Source organism: Anguilla rostrata, chromosome 7, assembly GCF_018555375.3.
Source record: "Anguilla rostrata isolate EN2019 chromosome 7, ASM1855537v3, whole genome shotgun sequence".
NCBI classification, from domain to species: Eukaryota; Metazoa; Chordata; class Actinopteri; order Anguilliformes; family Anguillidae; genus Anguilla; species Anguilla rostrata.
The window spans coordinates 16232982-16248841 of NC_057939.1; the positions used below are offsets into that span (position 1 = coordinate 16232982).

General features: G+C 42.1%; 1 protein-coding gene and 2 non-coding genes across 5 annotated transcripts; all 3 read right to left on the bottom strand.

Moving 5' to 3' along the window:
• Nucleotides 1-8783: 8783 nt before the first annotated feature.
• slc25a3a (solute carrier family 25 member 3a) lies at nt 8784-14960 on the bottom strand. Of its 3 annotated transcripts, none has more exons than XM_064343171.1 (8): nt 14805-14960; nt 14312-14464; nt 13120-13244; nt 11196-11375; nt 10901-11082; nt 10018-10190; nt 9792-9902; nt 8784-9285 (listed from the first exon to the last, which is right to left on the bottom strand). In XM_064343171.1, the coding sequence occupies exons 2-8, from the start codon at nt 14445-14447 to the stop codon at nt 9125-9127; spliced, it is 1068 nt and encodes a 355-aa protein (XP_064199241.1). In that variant the 5' UTR covers nt 14448-14464; nt 14805-14960; the 3' UTR covers nt 8784-9124. The 3 variants fall into 3 exon arrangements, with proteins under 3 accessions (XP_064199241.1, XP_064199239.1, XP_064199240.1); XM_064343169.1 differs by lacking the exon at nt 13120-13244 and adding an exon at nt 12236-12363 and having other exon boundaries at nt 14805-14959; XM_064343170.1 differs by lacking the exons at nt 13120-13244; nt 14805-14960 and adding exons at nt 12236-12363; nt 14621-14639.
• LOC135260162 (small nucleolar RNA SNORA53) lies at nt 9398-9609 on the bottom strand. The gene has a single exon (XR_010331499.1). It is a non-coding gene; the product is annotated as a small nucleolar RNA SNORA53 (small nucleolar RNA).
• On the bottom strand, nt 10567-10778 carry LOC135260161 (small nucleolar RNA SNORA53). The gene has a single exon (XR_010331498.1). It is a non-coding gene; the product is annotated as a small nucleolar RNA SNORA53 (small nucleolar RNA).
• Nucleotides 14961-15860: the final 900 nt, after the last annotated feature.

Sequence of the window (15860 nt, forward strand, 5' to 3'; positions counted from 1 at the left end):
GTATACTCTCACTTTCATGCTGCATCTCTCTGCCTCCTCATATTACAGTACACTCTCAGTCTCTCCCTCTCTTACAACATGGTCCCTCTCTTCTGACCCCATTCTAGGAGAAGTAATCCTGGTTGCTATGGAAACTTGCCTTCAGTTTCTGTGTGCTCTTTCCTCTCTCCAAGAAGCGTCAGCTCATTTAAAAAAAAACACTTAAATAGCAGGAAATGCTTTTAACAATGGAGCAAACGCAGCCCTGGATGATACAAGGTTCTGAAATTACTAGGAATGCAACTACACTATTTTAGAATGAGCTAAAACTGTAAAATAGCAAATGAAAGTAATTTTGGAGTATTCTGCAGTGCATCTATCTGTGTAAATGTGTCTATTCATGAGTGAGTGAGTATTTTAGAGCATGTTTGACTGTATAAATTGGCATTCCTACTTACCACTGCAATTCTTACAGACCGTTACAATCACAATGGAGCTTAGTCGGGTCGCGAGATCCTCCCACCTTATCAGCCAATCAGAGCACTGGAAAGATTAATCCACACATTCATGCAAGAGGAGGATGATTGTTTGCCAAATATTCTTGTGATGTGAGTTTTTGTGTGTGTGTGCGTGTGTGTGAGCTCATTTCATGTATGCATATTTTCTGAGGGCCTACCCCACTGCAGTGTACTTGCCAGCCTGCAATAAAAATATGGCAGGATTATCATAACAGACAGAGCCATTGCCGTCCTTCTGGGCCTTCCAGCTCAATTATTCTGCAAACAGAAAACACATGTGCAAGCATTTATGAAATACAATAAACAGAGTTTCTGAAAATGTCTGCTGTGTTCTGATCACAAGGGAAGCAATCGTTGTAAAATCACTACTCAAACACTGTCCTCCTTTCAGCGTACAGCATGTTCTTTTCTTACAGCTAATACAGGCAATAATATAGTTACATTGCATCAGCTGGTTGATCCCTGTTAATGCATAGAAGTATGGATTGAATGTATGATCTCTGATCTAAGGCACTTTACAATGTTTGGGGTGTTACTCACTTCAGTTACAGTACTACCAGATATATTGTAGTGGTTTAAGTAGCCACGTTCTACATCATTTTCTTCATTTTAGTTTGACCTGACAGAAAGGATGCTAAAAAAACAGTCAACAGTAAGTAAATGTTTGTTTCAGTCAGCCACTGTTCCTGATGCTGGTGGAAATTGTAAAAACTGAGGCTAGTTGCCTTGTGGTTTAGATTAGAGTGAGATGAAGTTTTTCATTTGGCTCATATTAAAATACAATTGCATCACATTGATGGCAAGAGCTAAAATAGTTTAGATGAACAAAATGTTCTAAACCCACTACCACTCCCACACAGACATACACATTGATTCAGGCACATGCACATTGACAAAGAAACACACAGAGGCACATGTATATACACACAAATACACAAATGCATATGTTCATTGCATAAATATTGATTTAAAGAAAACTTCTGGCATCAGATGAGTTTTCAGGTCTGTCCTTACCGACTGCTTTTGCGGCAGAATGAGTCCAATTGCCCCAGAGACCGCACAAGTATGTCCCATTTCACGAATGCACTCAGACATCCCGTTATGTTATTTATTGGGACTGATGAACACTGATTTAAGGGTCACCAACTAATGTAGTCCCTAAGGCGATCCAAAGAGACATGACGTTCCTGGATTTTAGCCAGGACTCATACAATGGCCCTCGGGCAGTTATGCAAGTAGAAGCACCAGTCAAAGGAGTTGGAACTCAATGAGTTTACATTGCAATGCAACCGTCCAACTACGTACCATCTATCAGTATTTCAGCATATAATTAAATGCCAATCAGTGTTAAATATTTCATTGTTCAGCACAATGATCATCTACGCTTTATAGATGTTCAATAATTTATATTATCATTAGATACAAGTGTCCAGTGCAGAAACTGTTTATTTTCCAATTGATACTGTGGCAGCTTTCAGTTTGACAAATACATTTAAAACAGGTATATTACAGTTTAACTAGTTAACTACAAACTGAAATACTTGTTCCAAAACACTTTACAAAAGATAAAATCTGCCACTTTGAACCATGCTGATTGTTTATTCCCTACCATAAAAAAACGAATAAAACCACAAGATGGGAAATCCATTCATGCGGTTAAAATTTTCAGTTGTCTGCTGTCAGTAAGAAATGCACCACTGCTCTGATTGGCGCCGGCTCTCATGTAGAGGACAGTACGACTTTGATCTATTGTGGAAAATTGGCAGCAGCTCACTGTAGTGCTCACGACTTGGATACAGACAAAATAGTGCTGATGCCAAATAATTTTTAACTATGCAAATCCAAATGGAAGGAAAGAGTAAAAGCACAGAAATATAAATGTAATTCCTTTATTTTGTCCAGTTCATTTCCAAAACCAATTCACTCTTTTAAAATAATTTTTAATTGACACTTTCAACATAATACAAACTCCTTAGTTCTTCAATCCTCTAGTTTGCCGGGTAAGTGCTTTTAGCTTTAAGATAGGGAAATAATTAACAGCCACAGTTTGCTTTTATGATTGCTCATAGTGTGCACATGCAAAGAAGACCAAGATTAGACCATTTAAATAAACTGCACCTTTTCATGTATACGGTTGTTCTGTTAACAAAGTGGCTGTAATCTTAAAGGAGTGCAGCTCCTCAAACATATCACAGGAAATCAATAATTCTTTTATCGTTGCTCACTACAATAGCCAGTTATCTGTTTTCAGTGCTATAACGGTCTGTTCTCTCGTCAAACAACTTCCTTGCTTCAAATGTGATTTTAGTCTTAGCTTGCCATAAAGTTGCAAGTCTGATTAAAATGTGAAAATCACACTCCTAATAGTGCAGCATAATACGTAAGGAGCTGGTTTTGTAATCTAAAGGTCACACGTTTGATTCCTGAGTAGGACAATGCCGTTGTACCCTTGAGCAAGGTGCTTAACCTGCATGGCTTCAGTATATATTCAGCTGTATAAATGGATGCAATGTAAATGCTATGTAAAATTTGTGTAAGTTGCTCTGGATAAGAGTGTCTGTTAAATGCCTGTAATGAAATGTAATACAGTGAAACTATTTAACTTGTATAATAGGGAATATGTCACATATGACACATAATGTCATCTCAGTGTGAGATTTTCTTAGGTTCTACAGTATATTAATTATGAAGGATATAGTATGCAGATTATGCAAATAATGTCTGTCCATAGAAAAAAAAAAGGGAGATATGGTTTTAGGACCTGCCTGTGTCTCTCAGCACACTACTTTATATCACACCCAGACTGGCACTCATGGCCACGTGGCACACAGGAACAGTGGCAGCTATTTGAGAGTAACCTCCACAGCATGAGCAAGGGCAGGGAAAGAGACATGCCCATACCCACACAGCCAGGGCCTAGAAACACACACACACACACACACACACACACAAACCCTAAGTCAAACATGCATAGGGGCTGGAATGTGCCTCATTCTGTCCTTGCATGTTGATATTCTATAGCATGAAGTTTTATCCAGTAATTTTGAGAAATGTGGTGTCTGTATGGCAAATTTTCCGTGCTGAATGTAATGCCACAGTAAAAACAAATTTATTTGCATTCCCTTCAGACCCAAACAGTGAATTTACTAAACACAACCTCTGAAGCGAGTGCAACAGTAGGTACAGTGTTCCTCCATGCAACAAAAATCAAAACAAAGCAATCCTTTCACTGCTACCATCACACAGGGACTCAAATGTGTTCTTGATATGGATCATTACATTTACTTTATTTATACATAATCACGAGGGGTTATACAGTTACTGAGTATTTATTTTATTTTTTTCAAAAACACGCAGCCATTTCAAATACATGCTGCTGGTCCCTGGAGTATCAACATTAGCATTGATTTGTGCAAACATATTGATTGGACATTTGCTTTTCTACTGTCATATAATCATATTACAAACATCCAATAGAAAATATCAAGTGGGAGTTTGTTTTAATGAGGGAACACTATCAGTTTCTTGTGAAGTAGCCTTTTAAGGATTACAAAATCACTGAGAAATGCTGTCAAATTTATTCTTTGAACACTGCAAAGTGCTGTTGCTTTTAAACCAATTCAAATCAAATCAAATCATATTTGTAAAGCTCTTTGTACAGAAAACTGTCACAAAGACAGAGAGTGGCAGAAAACCAGGCCTGAACCCCCAAATAGCAAGTGCATGAGGTAAAAACACTCACCAGTGATGGGAAAAAACCCTCAAATAACTGCCTGATGGGAAGAACTTTTCAGAGGAACCCAGCTATGGAGGGGGAGCCAATCCTCTGCTGGCTGGCCTGGTGTAAAGTAGCGGTAGAATGGATGTAACAGAAATCCAATAAAATGGGTTGAACAGGTTGCAGTTGTGGTAATAAACTAGCTGGAATAGAAGGACAAATGAAGGGAAGTATAGTGCAGTTTAGAGGGGCAGAGTGATACATCTGGAGCTCCTGGCTGCATCAGAGGCGGAAGCAGGGGAGGAAGAGGGCAGCAGTGGTCTGCGACCACAGTGCAAGGGACAGGGCTGGAGCAATCCAGTGAACTCAGGGTGATGAACAAGGGTGAGAAAGAGAAGGTTAGGCACTATAAGGATTATCTACACACAGAGTAAATTGGGGTTGGAATTGGGAGATGCTAAACCCCATGTTGGGCACCAAATTAGTTTTTTTTTTAAACTTTCACTCTCTCAACATTTACACCTTTTTGGCTATAAAGCCTTCAGAGATTTTACAATCTCCCTTGGAAAGCCTATGCTCACATTTGGTTAGTTTGCAGCAGGACATTTTAAAATGCTGTTAGCAATTTATTATTTGAGAAACTGATACTTCATGGCCTTGGAAAACCACAATGTAGGCTAGGTATGTGTGGGAGTACAGATTATGAGATTCCTTTAAACTAACCTTAAGAACAGTCTTACACATTCAGAACGTACATTCTTATCTCAAGCAAACAACCAAATAGTTACAAGAGAAAAGCTTCGATACATTTGTCAAAATATAATTCACTGGCTATTAGAGGAATTATTTGAGTTGAACAACTAGGTGTCAAGAAAAATCTGAGAACATATTACCACACATGCACATAATGGTTTCTTTTTTTGTTTGGATGCCTCAGGGACAGTGCTGCATTATTCAAGAGGGAAAGTGGAGAATTTTGTGCTATTATTGTTGGAAAGCACACACCAATGTATGGGTCACAGACAGATGGGACTTCTATTTCTGTGACCCTTCACCCTCACCATCAAGAAGCCCCAGTGCAATCCATTCCAGGAACAAAACAGGCTGTTTTGCAGAACCCACCCCCCCACGAGTCTCCATTCAGAGGACTTAAAACAACATTAACAATCAGGACCAAACACGATGGATGATAATGACTATAAGAGTAATTGAGGACTGATTGTCACCAGGTCCAGCACTTCCTCCAAGCGCATTAAGAGTGACGCAGATTTGTTGCATTAGTCCATTTAAATCCTAGAGGCCAGAGCAATGCACCTAAACACGAACACACTCTCAAAACACATACACACTGTTCCCCTGTTGTTACGGCCATTATGCTGTCGATCAAATATTATCTACACCATACATTTTGTCAAAGTGCACATTCGTCACCTTTATAAGAATCACTTCCGTCACAGACTGCCATGACAACAAATATGTACACTGAACATTCTTTAAAGTCTACACAAACGACCAATATCAATGCTGTATTTAAGAATTCATTTCTAATGAATGATTAGCATACTCATGACATTACATTCGTTACTTTCATTTCAGATGCTCTCATCCAGAGAAACTTGCAGCATAGCAGAAACAGAGCATTCACCTGACTGATAAGTGAATAGTGCTTGACCTGGCTAGCATTCCCAGAGGAATGAGCACAGATGCAAAATCATAAATGCAAAATCATAAATCTATATTAAACAAGAACCAAAGTACAAATTTTAAATGTATACAGACTATACTCACAGCAACTCTTGAGAAACAAACCATAAAAACATATCCTAAAACCATAAAAATACTGTTACCTGAATTAGCACAAAAGGTGGGACTGCGACATGGATGTGGATGGGACAGGAACCAAGAACCAGCCGGGGCTTCAGGGTGCGTTGGAAGATAGCCAGTGATTCCACTGTCCTGACCACTTTTGAAAGTTAATGGAAATTCCACCACTGTGGAGCCATTAAAGAGAGGCATTGTGACTAGGAAAAGCAACACCACCGGCAGGGGAAGAGTTTGTCACCTCAAGGTTGTGGAACAGAAAGACCTGGCAAGGGTGCTGGGTGTGAAGATTGATTAGAGGCGTGGTGGGGCTGTTCCATTCACTGCCCTGTTGGCTAGTGCAAACATTTTAAACTAGAGAACCGTAGCAGGTAGCTAGTCATGTGAGATGTGCTGTGACATAGTGTCATGAAAAAGTACTTGCCCCCTTCCTGATTTATCACACTGAATTGACAAAATGTAATAGACAAAGGAAACCTAAGTAAACACATTTTAAAAATGATCATTTCATTTATCTAATGAAAGATGAAGTTATCAAACTGCCACATCACCCATGTGAAAAAGTAATTGCCCCCTTACACTTAACTGGTTTGACCACGTTTAGCAGCAATAACTGCAACCAAATACTTCCTATAATTTGATATCAGTCTTTCACATCGCTGGAGGAATTTTAGCCCACTTCTTTGCAGAACTGCTTTAATTCATGCAAATTGTAAGGTTTTCAAGCATGAACTGCTCGTTTCAGGTCCTGCCACAGCATCTCTATTGGCTTCAAGTCAGGACTAGTGACTAGGCCACTCCAGAACTTTAATTTTATTTTTCAACCATTCAGACATGGACTTGCTTTTGTGTTCTGGATCGTCTTGCCGCAAAATCCAATTACGCTTCAGCCCGCGGACGAATGACTAAACATTCTCATTAAGAATTTTTTGGTACAGAGCAGAATTCATGATTCCATTAATAATGACAAGTCATTCAGATCCCAAGACAGCAAAGCACCCCTACACCATCACACTACTAAGTTTCACTGTTGGTATATTCTTTGAAAAGCAGTATTTGCTTTACGCCCGATACCAGTCCCGTGTCTTCCATTAAGCTCTATAGAACATTATCTCAAAAGGCTTGGGGATCATCTAGGTGCCCCTTTTTGTTGCAATTGTTAGACAAACACTGATGTTTTTCTAGATTACCAGTGGTTTCCACCTGGTTACTCTCCAATGAATCTCACTATTCTCAATCTCTTTCTTATTGTGGACTCCTGTACACTGGCCTTAGCTGAGGCTAGAGGGACTTGCGGTTCTTTGGATGCTGTTCTGGGTTCTTTTGTGACTTCCTGGATGACTAGTCACTGCACTCTTGGAGAAGATTTGGACGGCCAGCCACTCCCAGGAAAATTCTGTTCCAAGTGTTCTCCATTTGGAGATAAGGGCTCCCACTGGATTGGTGGAGTCCTAGAGGCTTATAAATGGCTTTGAAATATATCATTTTGGAAAGGGTTACAAAGTTGTCATTTCTTCTGGAATTTCCTTTTATCATGACAGAGCACATTTGTTGAAACATGACAACTACTTCACGCTGCTGGCAGGGTTCAATGAGTGAGGGTTAGATTCAACATGGCTAGCTGCAATAAAGCCTGGCTGTGTCTAATCAGTTGAATCTAATAATGAATTAAATTTGGTAAACCGGTTAATTAACTAAGGGGGCAATTACTTTTCACATGGGTGATTTGATCACATTTTTCAGTAAACAAAATCTCTTTAGGAAATGGCAAAGTACTCCATTAAATAGCTTCATTGTATTAAGAGTGTGATTCTAATACACTTTATACTTAGAGAACTTTTTAGCAAGCTGAGGTTAAAATCGCATCAGAAACAAGCAACCAATAGTATGCTGAATATTTTTTTTAGATTGCTACAATCTAAAAATGTAATTTAAAAAATTGTTTTCTAAAGCTTAATTTTTGTATAAAACAATATGAATACCTATTGAGCATATAACAAAAACAAGAGTTAACTAATGTCATAAAACAAGTTTTGAATGCGCAAGGATTGATATTCAAATTAGCACACAGCAGAGGCCAGGTAACCATAGCCTCCAGTGATGCAAATACTTAATACAATTTCAAGAAATAATCAATCAGTAGGCCTATAGAGTGCAATGAAAAACAAGCATGCACTCGTATGCTAAATTCTGAAAATTCATTACAATAGTAACAGGCAGGTATAGGGCATTCATGAGTTTGTGGTCTAAAGCAAAAACTTTTAAAACATCTTGTACCGTTACATTACTCCTCCAGTGGTTGGACATAGATTATTATATTATTCTTCTAAATTAATTTCATTTTCTGTTTGATGTTTCCCATGGCACATGCAAAGAGATTGCCGTGCTCAAAGAAAGCATTGCCGGCAGAACATAAACTGATATTTATGCTTACAATTCTGAACAAACAGCTAAAATATAACCTGTTCATTGTTGTGGAATCTGGAAACAACACGTTGCTGCACCAAATTGCTTTTTCTTTCTTTAGACACAACCCGCCGAATGTCCCAAAAGCAGCCAGTGTAAAGCCAGCAGAAACTTCTGTAAATATCCAATACCAAAATCGCACACCAAAAGGTTCTAATCCCAGAAAAAAACACATAAAAATGTAAAGAATAAAAGAAATGCGAACTACGCCTTTAATGCTTGCTTTCGTCTGACGTCCAACAGTTGAGGGGGGAGGCAGAAATAAAAAAATAACCACACAGTTGACCTATTTTTTTTTTTAATATATAAACTTGAAGCCACAGAAAAAATGTCATTGGAAAAATGACAAGTTACAATTTACTGAGCTCCTGAGAAAAAGGCACAACACTAGTAACTGTTTCTCCAGGTTCTTTTTTCTTTTTTTATTACAATTTCCACAAAAACTAAGTCAGTCCAGCCAAGTCTTTCCCTCTATACTCCTAGCCCGGAGGCCAATATCCCTCCTCTCTCCTCAGTACGCTTGAGCAGCAGAACAGAGCTGTGGATTGCGGTAGGTGCTTAAATACAGAAAGGGGGGCTGCGGGTTGTGATTTGAGGTCTGGAGAGCAGACGCTGTGATGGCTCACTCTGTGAGCCCCAGCTTCTTCTTCAGGGACTCGGGCATCTCCGGGGGAGGAGGGCGGGGCAGGCGGAAGTACACCTTCACAGAGTCGTAGATGAACCACTGCAGGGCGGTCAGGGTGCCGATCATGATGATACGAGCGAACAGGCCCTTCCACACACCTGAGACAGACAGAGATACGTTAGACAGATGGACACACACACACACGCACATTTACTTTAGCAATAGCATTCTGCCCTCTGGGGAAACCCCAGTCATGTGACTGAGGGAGGATGTGTCCGCCCCCGGGCCGGGCTGCACCGGGAACTTCCTGCAGGCGGAGCCAGCGAGGGGCCGGTGCAGCTGGGGGGGCCAGGGGGCAGGTGTACTGCTCTCACACGCCAATGACTCAAGCACCTCTCACTGTACAACCAGCAAGTTGCTGAGGGGCTCCAGACTGCAACAGTACAGGAGCGCCCCCAAGAGGTGGATCTAAGGAGCGTGTTTCCGTGACTTACAAGGACATAAACATGGCTTACGCTAGTCTATTTATTCCATAAGTCAAAACCTCTCTAGAAACAAAGGAATATCATTTGGAAAATATTTTAATATTCAAGTCAATATTACATGCTCTTATTGAGAGTACCAGAGTGGAACGGTGTTCAGGGTCTGTGTGGGAGGGACTCACCTTTGGGTCCGAGCCTCTTGAGCACCTGTGCGGCGGTGCTGCCCTTCTCCTTGTTGAGCACGGACACCACCGAGTCAGCGGGGTGGGACACGATGGCGCAGAACACTCCAGCTGTGGGGAGAAGCAGCCAGTCAGAACAGCAGCAGAGAGCGCACTCACACACCGGACCCCTCCATAGCGTTCTCTGAGCGATTGGCAGGCCCGGACCCCCGCCCTCTGCACTCACCGATGTAGCCCGCCACGAAGGTGACGACCAGCTGCTCCGCCTTGGTGCACTCGCTGCGAGGCTTGGGCACCACATTCTTGTACAGGGCCTCCACCGTGCGCTCGAAGCAGGCGAACTTCATCATGGTGTACGGGATCTGCCTCATCCACAGGGGAACCACGCCCTTGTAGAAGCTGCAGGAGACAAGGCGGTCAGGCCTATAGCACAGCTCAGGTCTGACTGACAGACATTCAGAAGAAGCAGTCTTTATGGCCTAAATCCGGGGCTGCCCAGTTCTATTCCTGGGGATCTACCGTCCAGAAGGCTTTCAATCCAGCCCCAACAAAGCACACCTCATTCAATAGCTAAAGATCTTGTTGAGCTAATAAGTAGAATCTGATGTGGCAAATTAGGGTTGAAATAAAAGCCTGCAGGATGGTAAATCTACAGGAACAGGGTTAGGCAGCCCTGCCTTAAAACAGAAACATCTAGCTTTGAGCGGCTCACTAGCCCAACTGAGATACGGCAGGAACATGAACAGTGTGGAGGCCTCATGTGACTGAGGGAGGATGTGTCCGCCCCCTGGCCGGGCTGCACCGGGAGCTTCCTGCAGGCGGAGCCAGCGAGGGGCCGGTGCAGCTGGGGGGGCCAGGGGGCAGGTGTACTGCTCTCACACGCCAATGACTCAAGCACCTCTCACTGTACAACCAGCAAGTTGCTGAGGGGCTCCAGACTGCAACAGTACAGGAGCGCCCCCAAGAGGTGGATCTAAGGAGCGTGTTCAGTGGCTTACAAGGACATAAACATGGCTTACATTAGATTATGTTTTCTGGATTAGACAGCGTACTATGGACTTCCTGTGTGATGAAGCTGTAACTAATTGTCCGAAGCAGGGGATACTCACGCCCACAGCCCCTCCTCGGCGTACATCTTGGGAGCGCACTCCCTCAGTGTGTTGGCATAGCCCGGCTGGGTCTGGATACGCACTTTACATGCCTCCATAGGGGCCAGGGCTATGTCGGCAAAGAACTCGGCGCTGGCCGACGCCGCCAGGTAGAGAGACGTCCTCCACTGATAGGTATTTTCCTGATCGCCCAGACGCGCAGAGAGAGAGAGGGAGAGAGAGAGCCAAGGCATTATCACACAGCTCACTCTAACGCTTCGGACAGACTGCGCCACCCACTACCGCGAGCGCTCACCTCTCCCAGCATGTCGCTGTACAGGATCTTGAACACCTCGTAGAAGCCGAACTTGCAGAGGCCCTGCATGGAGTATCCGATGAACGTGGGGGCCCAGCCCTTGGCCAGCCCTCTGACGCCATCCTCCTTTACAGTGACTGAGAAACCATTGAAAATGCTCTTGTATTTCACTGGATCCACCTGTAAAACATAAATGTGACCATGAGGGGCAACACGCACACATACAATTAGCTGGGGAAGATAAACATACTCATGCACAGGTCATCCATCTTATCAAAGGGTAGAAATCAATATATTCTCTACACTAACACAATGTTGCAGCAATTATTCACAAATGAGCATGCTGCACTCTGAAAAAGGTATCCTAGTTGGAAATGCAAATCTGAGACCTAATAGCCCAGGACAGATCCCCACTCAGGTCATACTGGCTAATCCCAACACATCCTGGCACGGTCAGTCAGGATCAGCAGTGAGAATGCTCCTCTTCAGTATTATAGTACAGCTACAAGTATTACCCAAAATATCTCTCAGCACCAATCCAGAATTTTCTTATGCTTAAAGGAGTAACACTTTAAATCTGAGTACTTGCTCAACCAAAGACATGGTTAAACAAATAGTATTTGTAATTCATACCAGTGTGATTTCAGTGTGAAAAATCTTTAAGCATGTGCGCGTAGTTGACGGGATCGCAGCTATTTATGTGCATTTCCTGAAGTTGAGCTGCGTCCTCACGCAAGCAAAATAACAGTGTTCCAGTTTTTTTTGTCAGAAGTACTACAGTAAGCAGTTGTACTCGATTTCACCAGGACATATTAAAAATCCTACAACTGCATAGGAATTGTGAACAAGCTGAACACTGGGATGAATTCAGATGTATGAAGACCGTTGAGTAGGTGGGAACATGTTCGTAGGTTCATGGGGAAATTCTTATTTTGTAGAGTTGGGCTCTCTTACAGGCTTTCCAGTAGGTCAGAAGACTTATCCTGAAATCAGCCTTGTGCATAAAGTGGTTAGGAGTCAGTGGGCGGTCAGATACAGACCTGCATGCGGCACTTGACCAGGTCGAGGGGAACGACCGCCGTGTGCGTGAGGCCACAGCTGAGGATGCCCCCAAAGCCACAGAGAGCATAATATTTCATGGAGCCAAACTCACAGCTCACTTCCGAGTCTGCAGCAGGAAACACACATCACCCCGTGCGGTCAGTCCCACACCATGCAGTGGCACACACCATGCTGATATCAGTAACCTGGAGGCTAACCTTACTAACATGTCAGGTTCATTAGTTTCTACTTTTGAATCGCTTTATTTCACACTTCACAAACCTTCCAAATCTGACTAACTTTGGATTCATATTGCTAACTGCACAGCGTAATACATTGCACCCAATGTTGGATGATTGAATCCAAAAAGCAGAAAAATGTGAATTAAAACTGCAACAGGTTTGTCATTCAGATCTGCTGTGGAATCCTACGAATGACCAACCAGACACACTAGTTCCATACACATTTTACACTTATATTTTATGGCCCTTAGTAGACAGTTATCAAGAACAACTTGAACAATCTTATCAAGAATACTGTTTTTACATACACACTATTTATACAACTGAATATGTATTGAAGGTTGAGAATGCAAACCACAAGCTTTGCATTATAAGCCCAGTTTCCTAACCATTATACTAGTCCGCAGACCAAATTAGCGCATGCATTCCCTACACACCCATCAGACTTTGTTGCTAGGTATATAATACAGGTACTCAGACCATGGTGTTTGTCCTGGCGAGATACAGCCAACATTTTCACTGGTCGTTTCAGTATTTAATAAGTGCAATTCAGAAATTACGTTTCTGGAGGTTAGTGTACTTCACACCATGCACAGGGACCGCCCTTAGGGGGCTGCAGGGATGCAGCTAGGACCTCAGACCTGCATTCTGCATTTCACCAGGTCCAAGGGCACAACTGCTGTGTGTGTGGTGCCGCAGCTCAGAATCCCACCCAAGCCGCAAAGGACGAAATACTTCCGGGAGCCAAATTCACAGCTGTCCCCCTCTGAGGAAAAATGTGCAACGATCCCTCAGCTATACACTGTATCACAAACATTTCCAGTACAATGGCATATCCTAACTGCATGGCTCCTTATAACAGGCAATACAGGGCTACTCCCAAAACATACACTGCGATTTCATCCACACAACACACAAATACATTATGAATTAAGCAAACGTGGATCAGAACTACACCACACCATTGTTAAAGTTCTGTGGTCTCTAACCATGCAACTATATTTAAAACTTTTGTTTTGTGTAAAACGTTCGTTTGTTTTTTTTTTTTACATGATGTAATTTGTAGTTACTTCAAGAACCTCGAGAAACAATACTGACTCTAAGGTCACTCAGTTCAGAGTCAGCAACGACAACCAATCATGTAGTCTTTTGCTGAAACGTCTCGCTATCGAAGATGGTCACGCGGCGCTGACGTATACGAAGCTATTTCGAACAGGTTATTAGCCAACTTTTATTTTCTGTCCAAGTTGAAACAAAGTTGAACAAAGGAAGTTGAAACATCCTCACGAAAATGCTATGGCCTTTCCGAATCATGACTTTTCACCAATATACCGTCTACTTTTCCCCTCTACGCCCTCAAGGAGGGCTGGGGCCTGGGATAAGTTGAGTTACACTAGCTACCTAGAGCTAACGTCAATTTATGGAATAAGAGGCCACGTGAGCTCTGAACGAGAAGAAAATCTAATAACTTCATTTTGCTAGACTAGTCTAGTAGAACGTGTTTCCCGCCCATACATTTTGAGCATTTTAATCCGACCTGCAACCATTTGGCTATAATTTACTCTCAGAATTGTTAGCGAACTACCTATTCAAACACAAGCTAACGTTAATGAATAGCCATGTTTTGTATTTTAAATAGTCTCAAACGTGCACGATCACCGCAGACGAACCGCACCGAATTAAGGTAGCCAACTGTTATAGCTAACGTTACGATTTCAAAGCGACTGGCTAAGTTACTCCTGCACTGAGAACACAAACTGTTAAGTCTGTGTCCTACCGGGTTAGATGAATAACTGAATGAAGTTAATTGCGTTAGCCAAAAGTTGATCTTACCGGCCACTGCAGCGGCGGCCAACCTGCGCCTGCCCTGTCCACTGACTTGTTTCGGCTCCTCGACACGTTGCAAGGTGAATAATGGGGCACTGAACGGATTCGCCCGGGCCAACTGAGTCAGCGTGGAAGGGTACATTTTTCTTGACAGAAGGGCTGTGAAAAGGGGTACAATTGCAGAAACACGGAGTAAACTGGAAGAACTGCTCAAATCAATATTCTTAGAAATCCCACTTGCGGGTAGCTAGCAAGCCAACATCAACGTTTAGTTAGCCACACGTTAAGTGTTAGCTAAATCAGTAGCTAAGTTACCTTGTCTAACTTAGCTAAGTTATCTAGCGCTAGTTGTATTTAAGTTAGACGGGTACAATTATGCTTAAATCGAACTCATTCAAAGAAATTGCAAGATCAAGTGTGAACAATCAACTTAATCATGTTGAATGCGATGTGAAACAATAGGCTACATTCTCGATATTGAATGAAACTATATCCTCACTTTCTAACGCGGTTGTAAAATGGCGCCTCCGCTTCCCTTCTCCGGTGGCTAGTAAAGGGCCGACGTCCTCGCGCTGAATCAATTTGTCCTTCCTCGACGTCACGACAGTAAAATGTAAACGTCATTTGCTATCTGTCCAGTTAAAAAAGAGTATCCCATTGACGCAAACATAAATCCTCATGTGGAGGATTCCTACTTCCTTGCACTTTGTTTATATGAGAAGTTCCGGTTACCACTATAGCTGTTATGAATTTATGAAGTTCCGGTGAGGGAAGTTAATACTAGCACAGGAAATTTTCGAGTGAATTGGACGACTTGCTCCGCATCATGGTACCATTCGGTCATTGCCTTTAACTTTCTCACAAAGCAATAACTGAACGGAACTGTACTTCAATGGCATTATACGCATAATAATACTCATTTTCAGTAAAAAGAGAATGTGAAGAAAAGGGCTGATACATGCAAGTTTCTTTTATATCTATGCATACAACTGAGCCTTACTTGCAGGCAGTTTAAGGAGATTACACAGGGCAGGCAGAAGGGCACATTCCTCCAGGGCCTATTTTTAAGTTTGACAGTCAGGTGAACTGGCCTCCTCAACAGCACCTCCCCCCAGCAAACACACACATTATGGCAGTCCCGAATACGATCACTTGTCATTTATCCAGACATAGGCCACCCTCTGTATATACAATGTAGCCCTGTAACCTACCACACATTTGTCATAGTCCTCTTGTTAATTTTATGAAACCAACTTGAATAATTATTAAGCTGTAAAACTATATATTAGTCTACAACACTCCCTTTAAAAAATATTTTGTTGATAAATCTTAACTGAAGCCAATATGAGAAAAACAAAACAAACAAACAAAAAAAAACCCTGCGTCAATACACAACAGAGACAACAAAAGTACATTTTTTCAGGACATATCATTGAATTTCCATGTAATTAATATCTTACACTAGGGTCTAGGGTGCTATTAACAAGTCATTTTGTTATCACACAGGTCAGTACTAGATGGCATGAAATTGTAATGGCTGGTTGCACTTAGTTGT

What these genes read in the sequence shown, in the direction of transcription:
- slc25a3a (XM_064343169.1), bottom strand. Translation starts at nt 14,447, where the DNA reads ATGTACCCTTCCACGCTGACTCAGTTGGCCCGGGCGAATCCGTTCAGT. An exon ending in GGCCGCCGCTGCAGTGGCCG is followed by an intron (nt 12,364 to 14,311) that starts GTAAGATCAACT and finishes TTCCTGCTGCAG; the next exon opens with ACTCGGAAGTGAGCTGTGAG. An exon ending in CAAGAGGCTCGGACCCAAAG is followed by an intron (nt 9,286 to 9,791) that starts GTGAGTCCCTCC and finishes TGTCTGTCTCAG; the next exon opens with GTGTGTGGAAGGGCCTGTTC.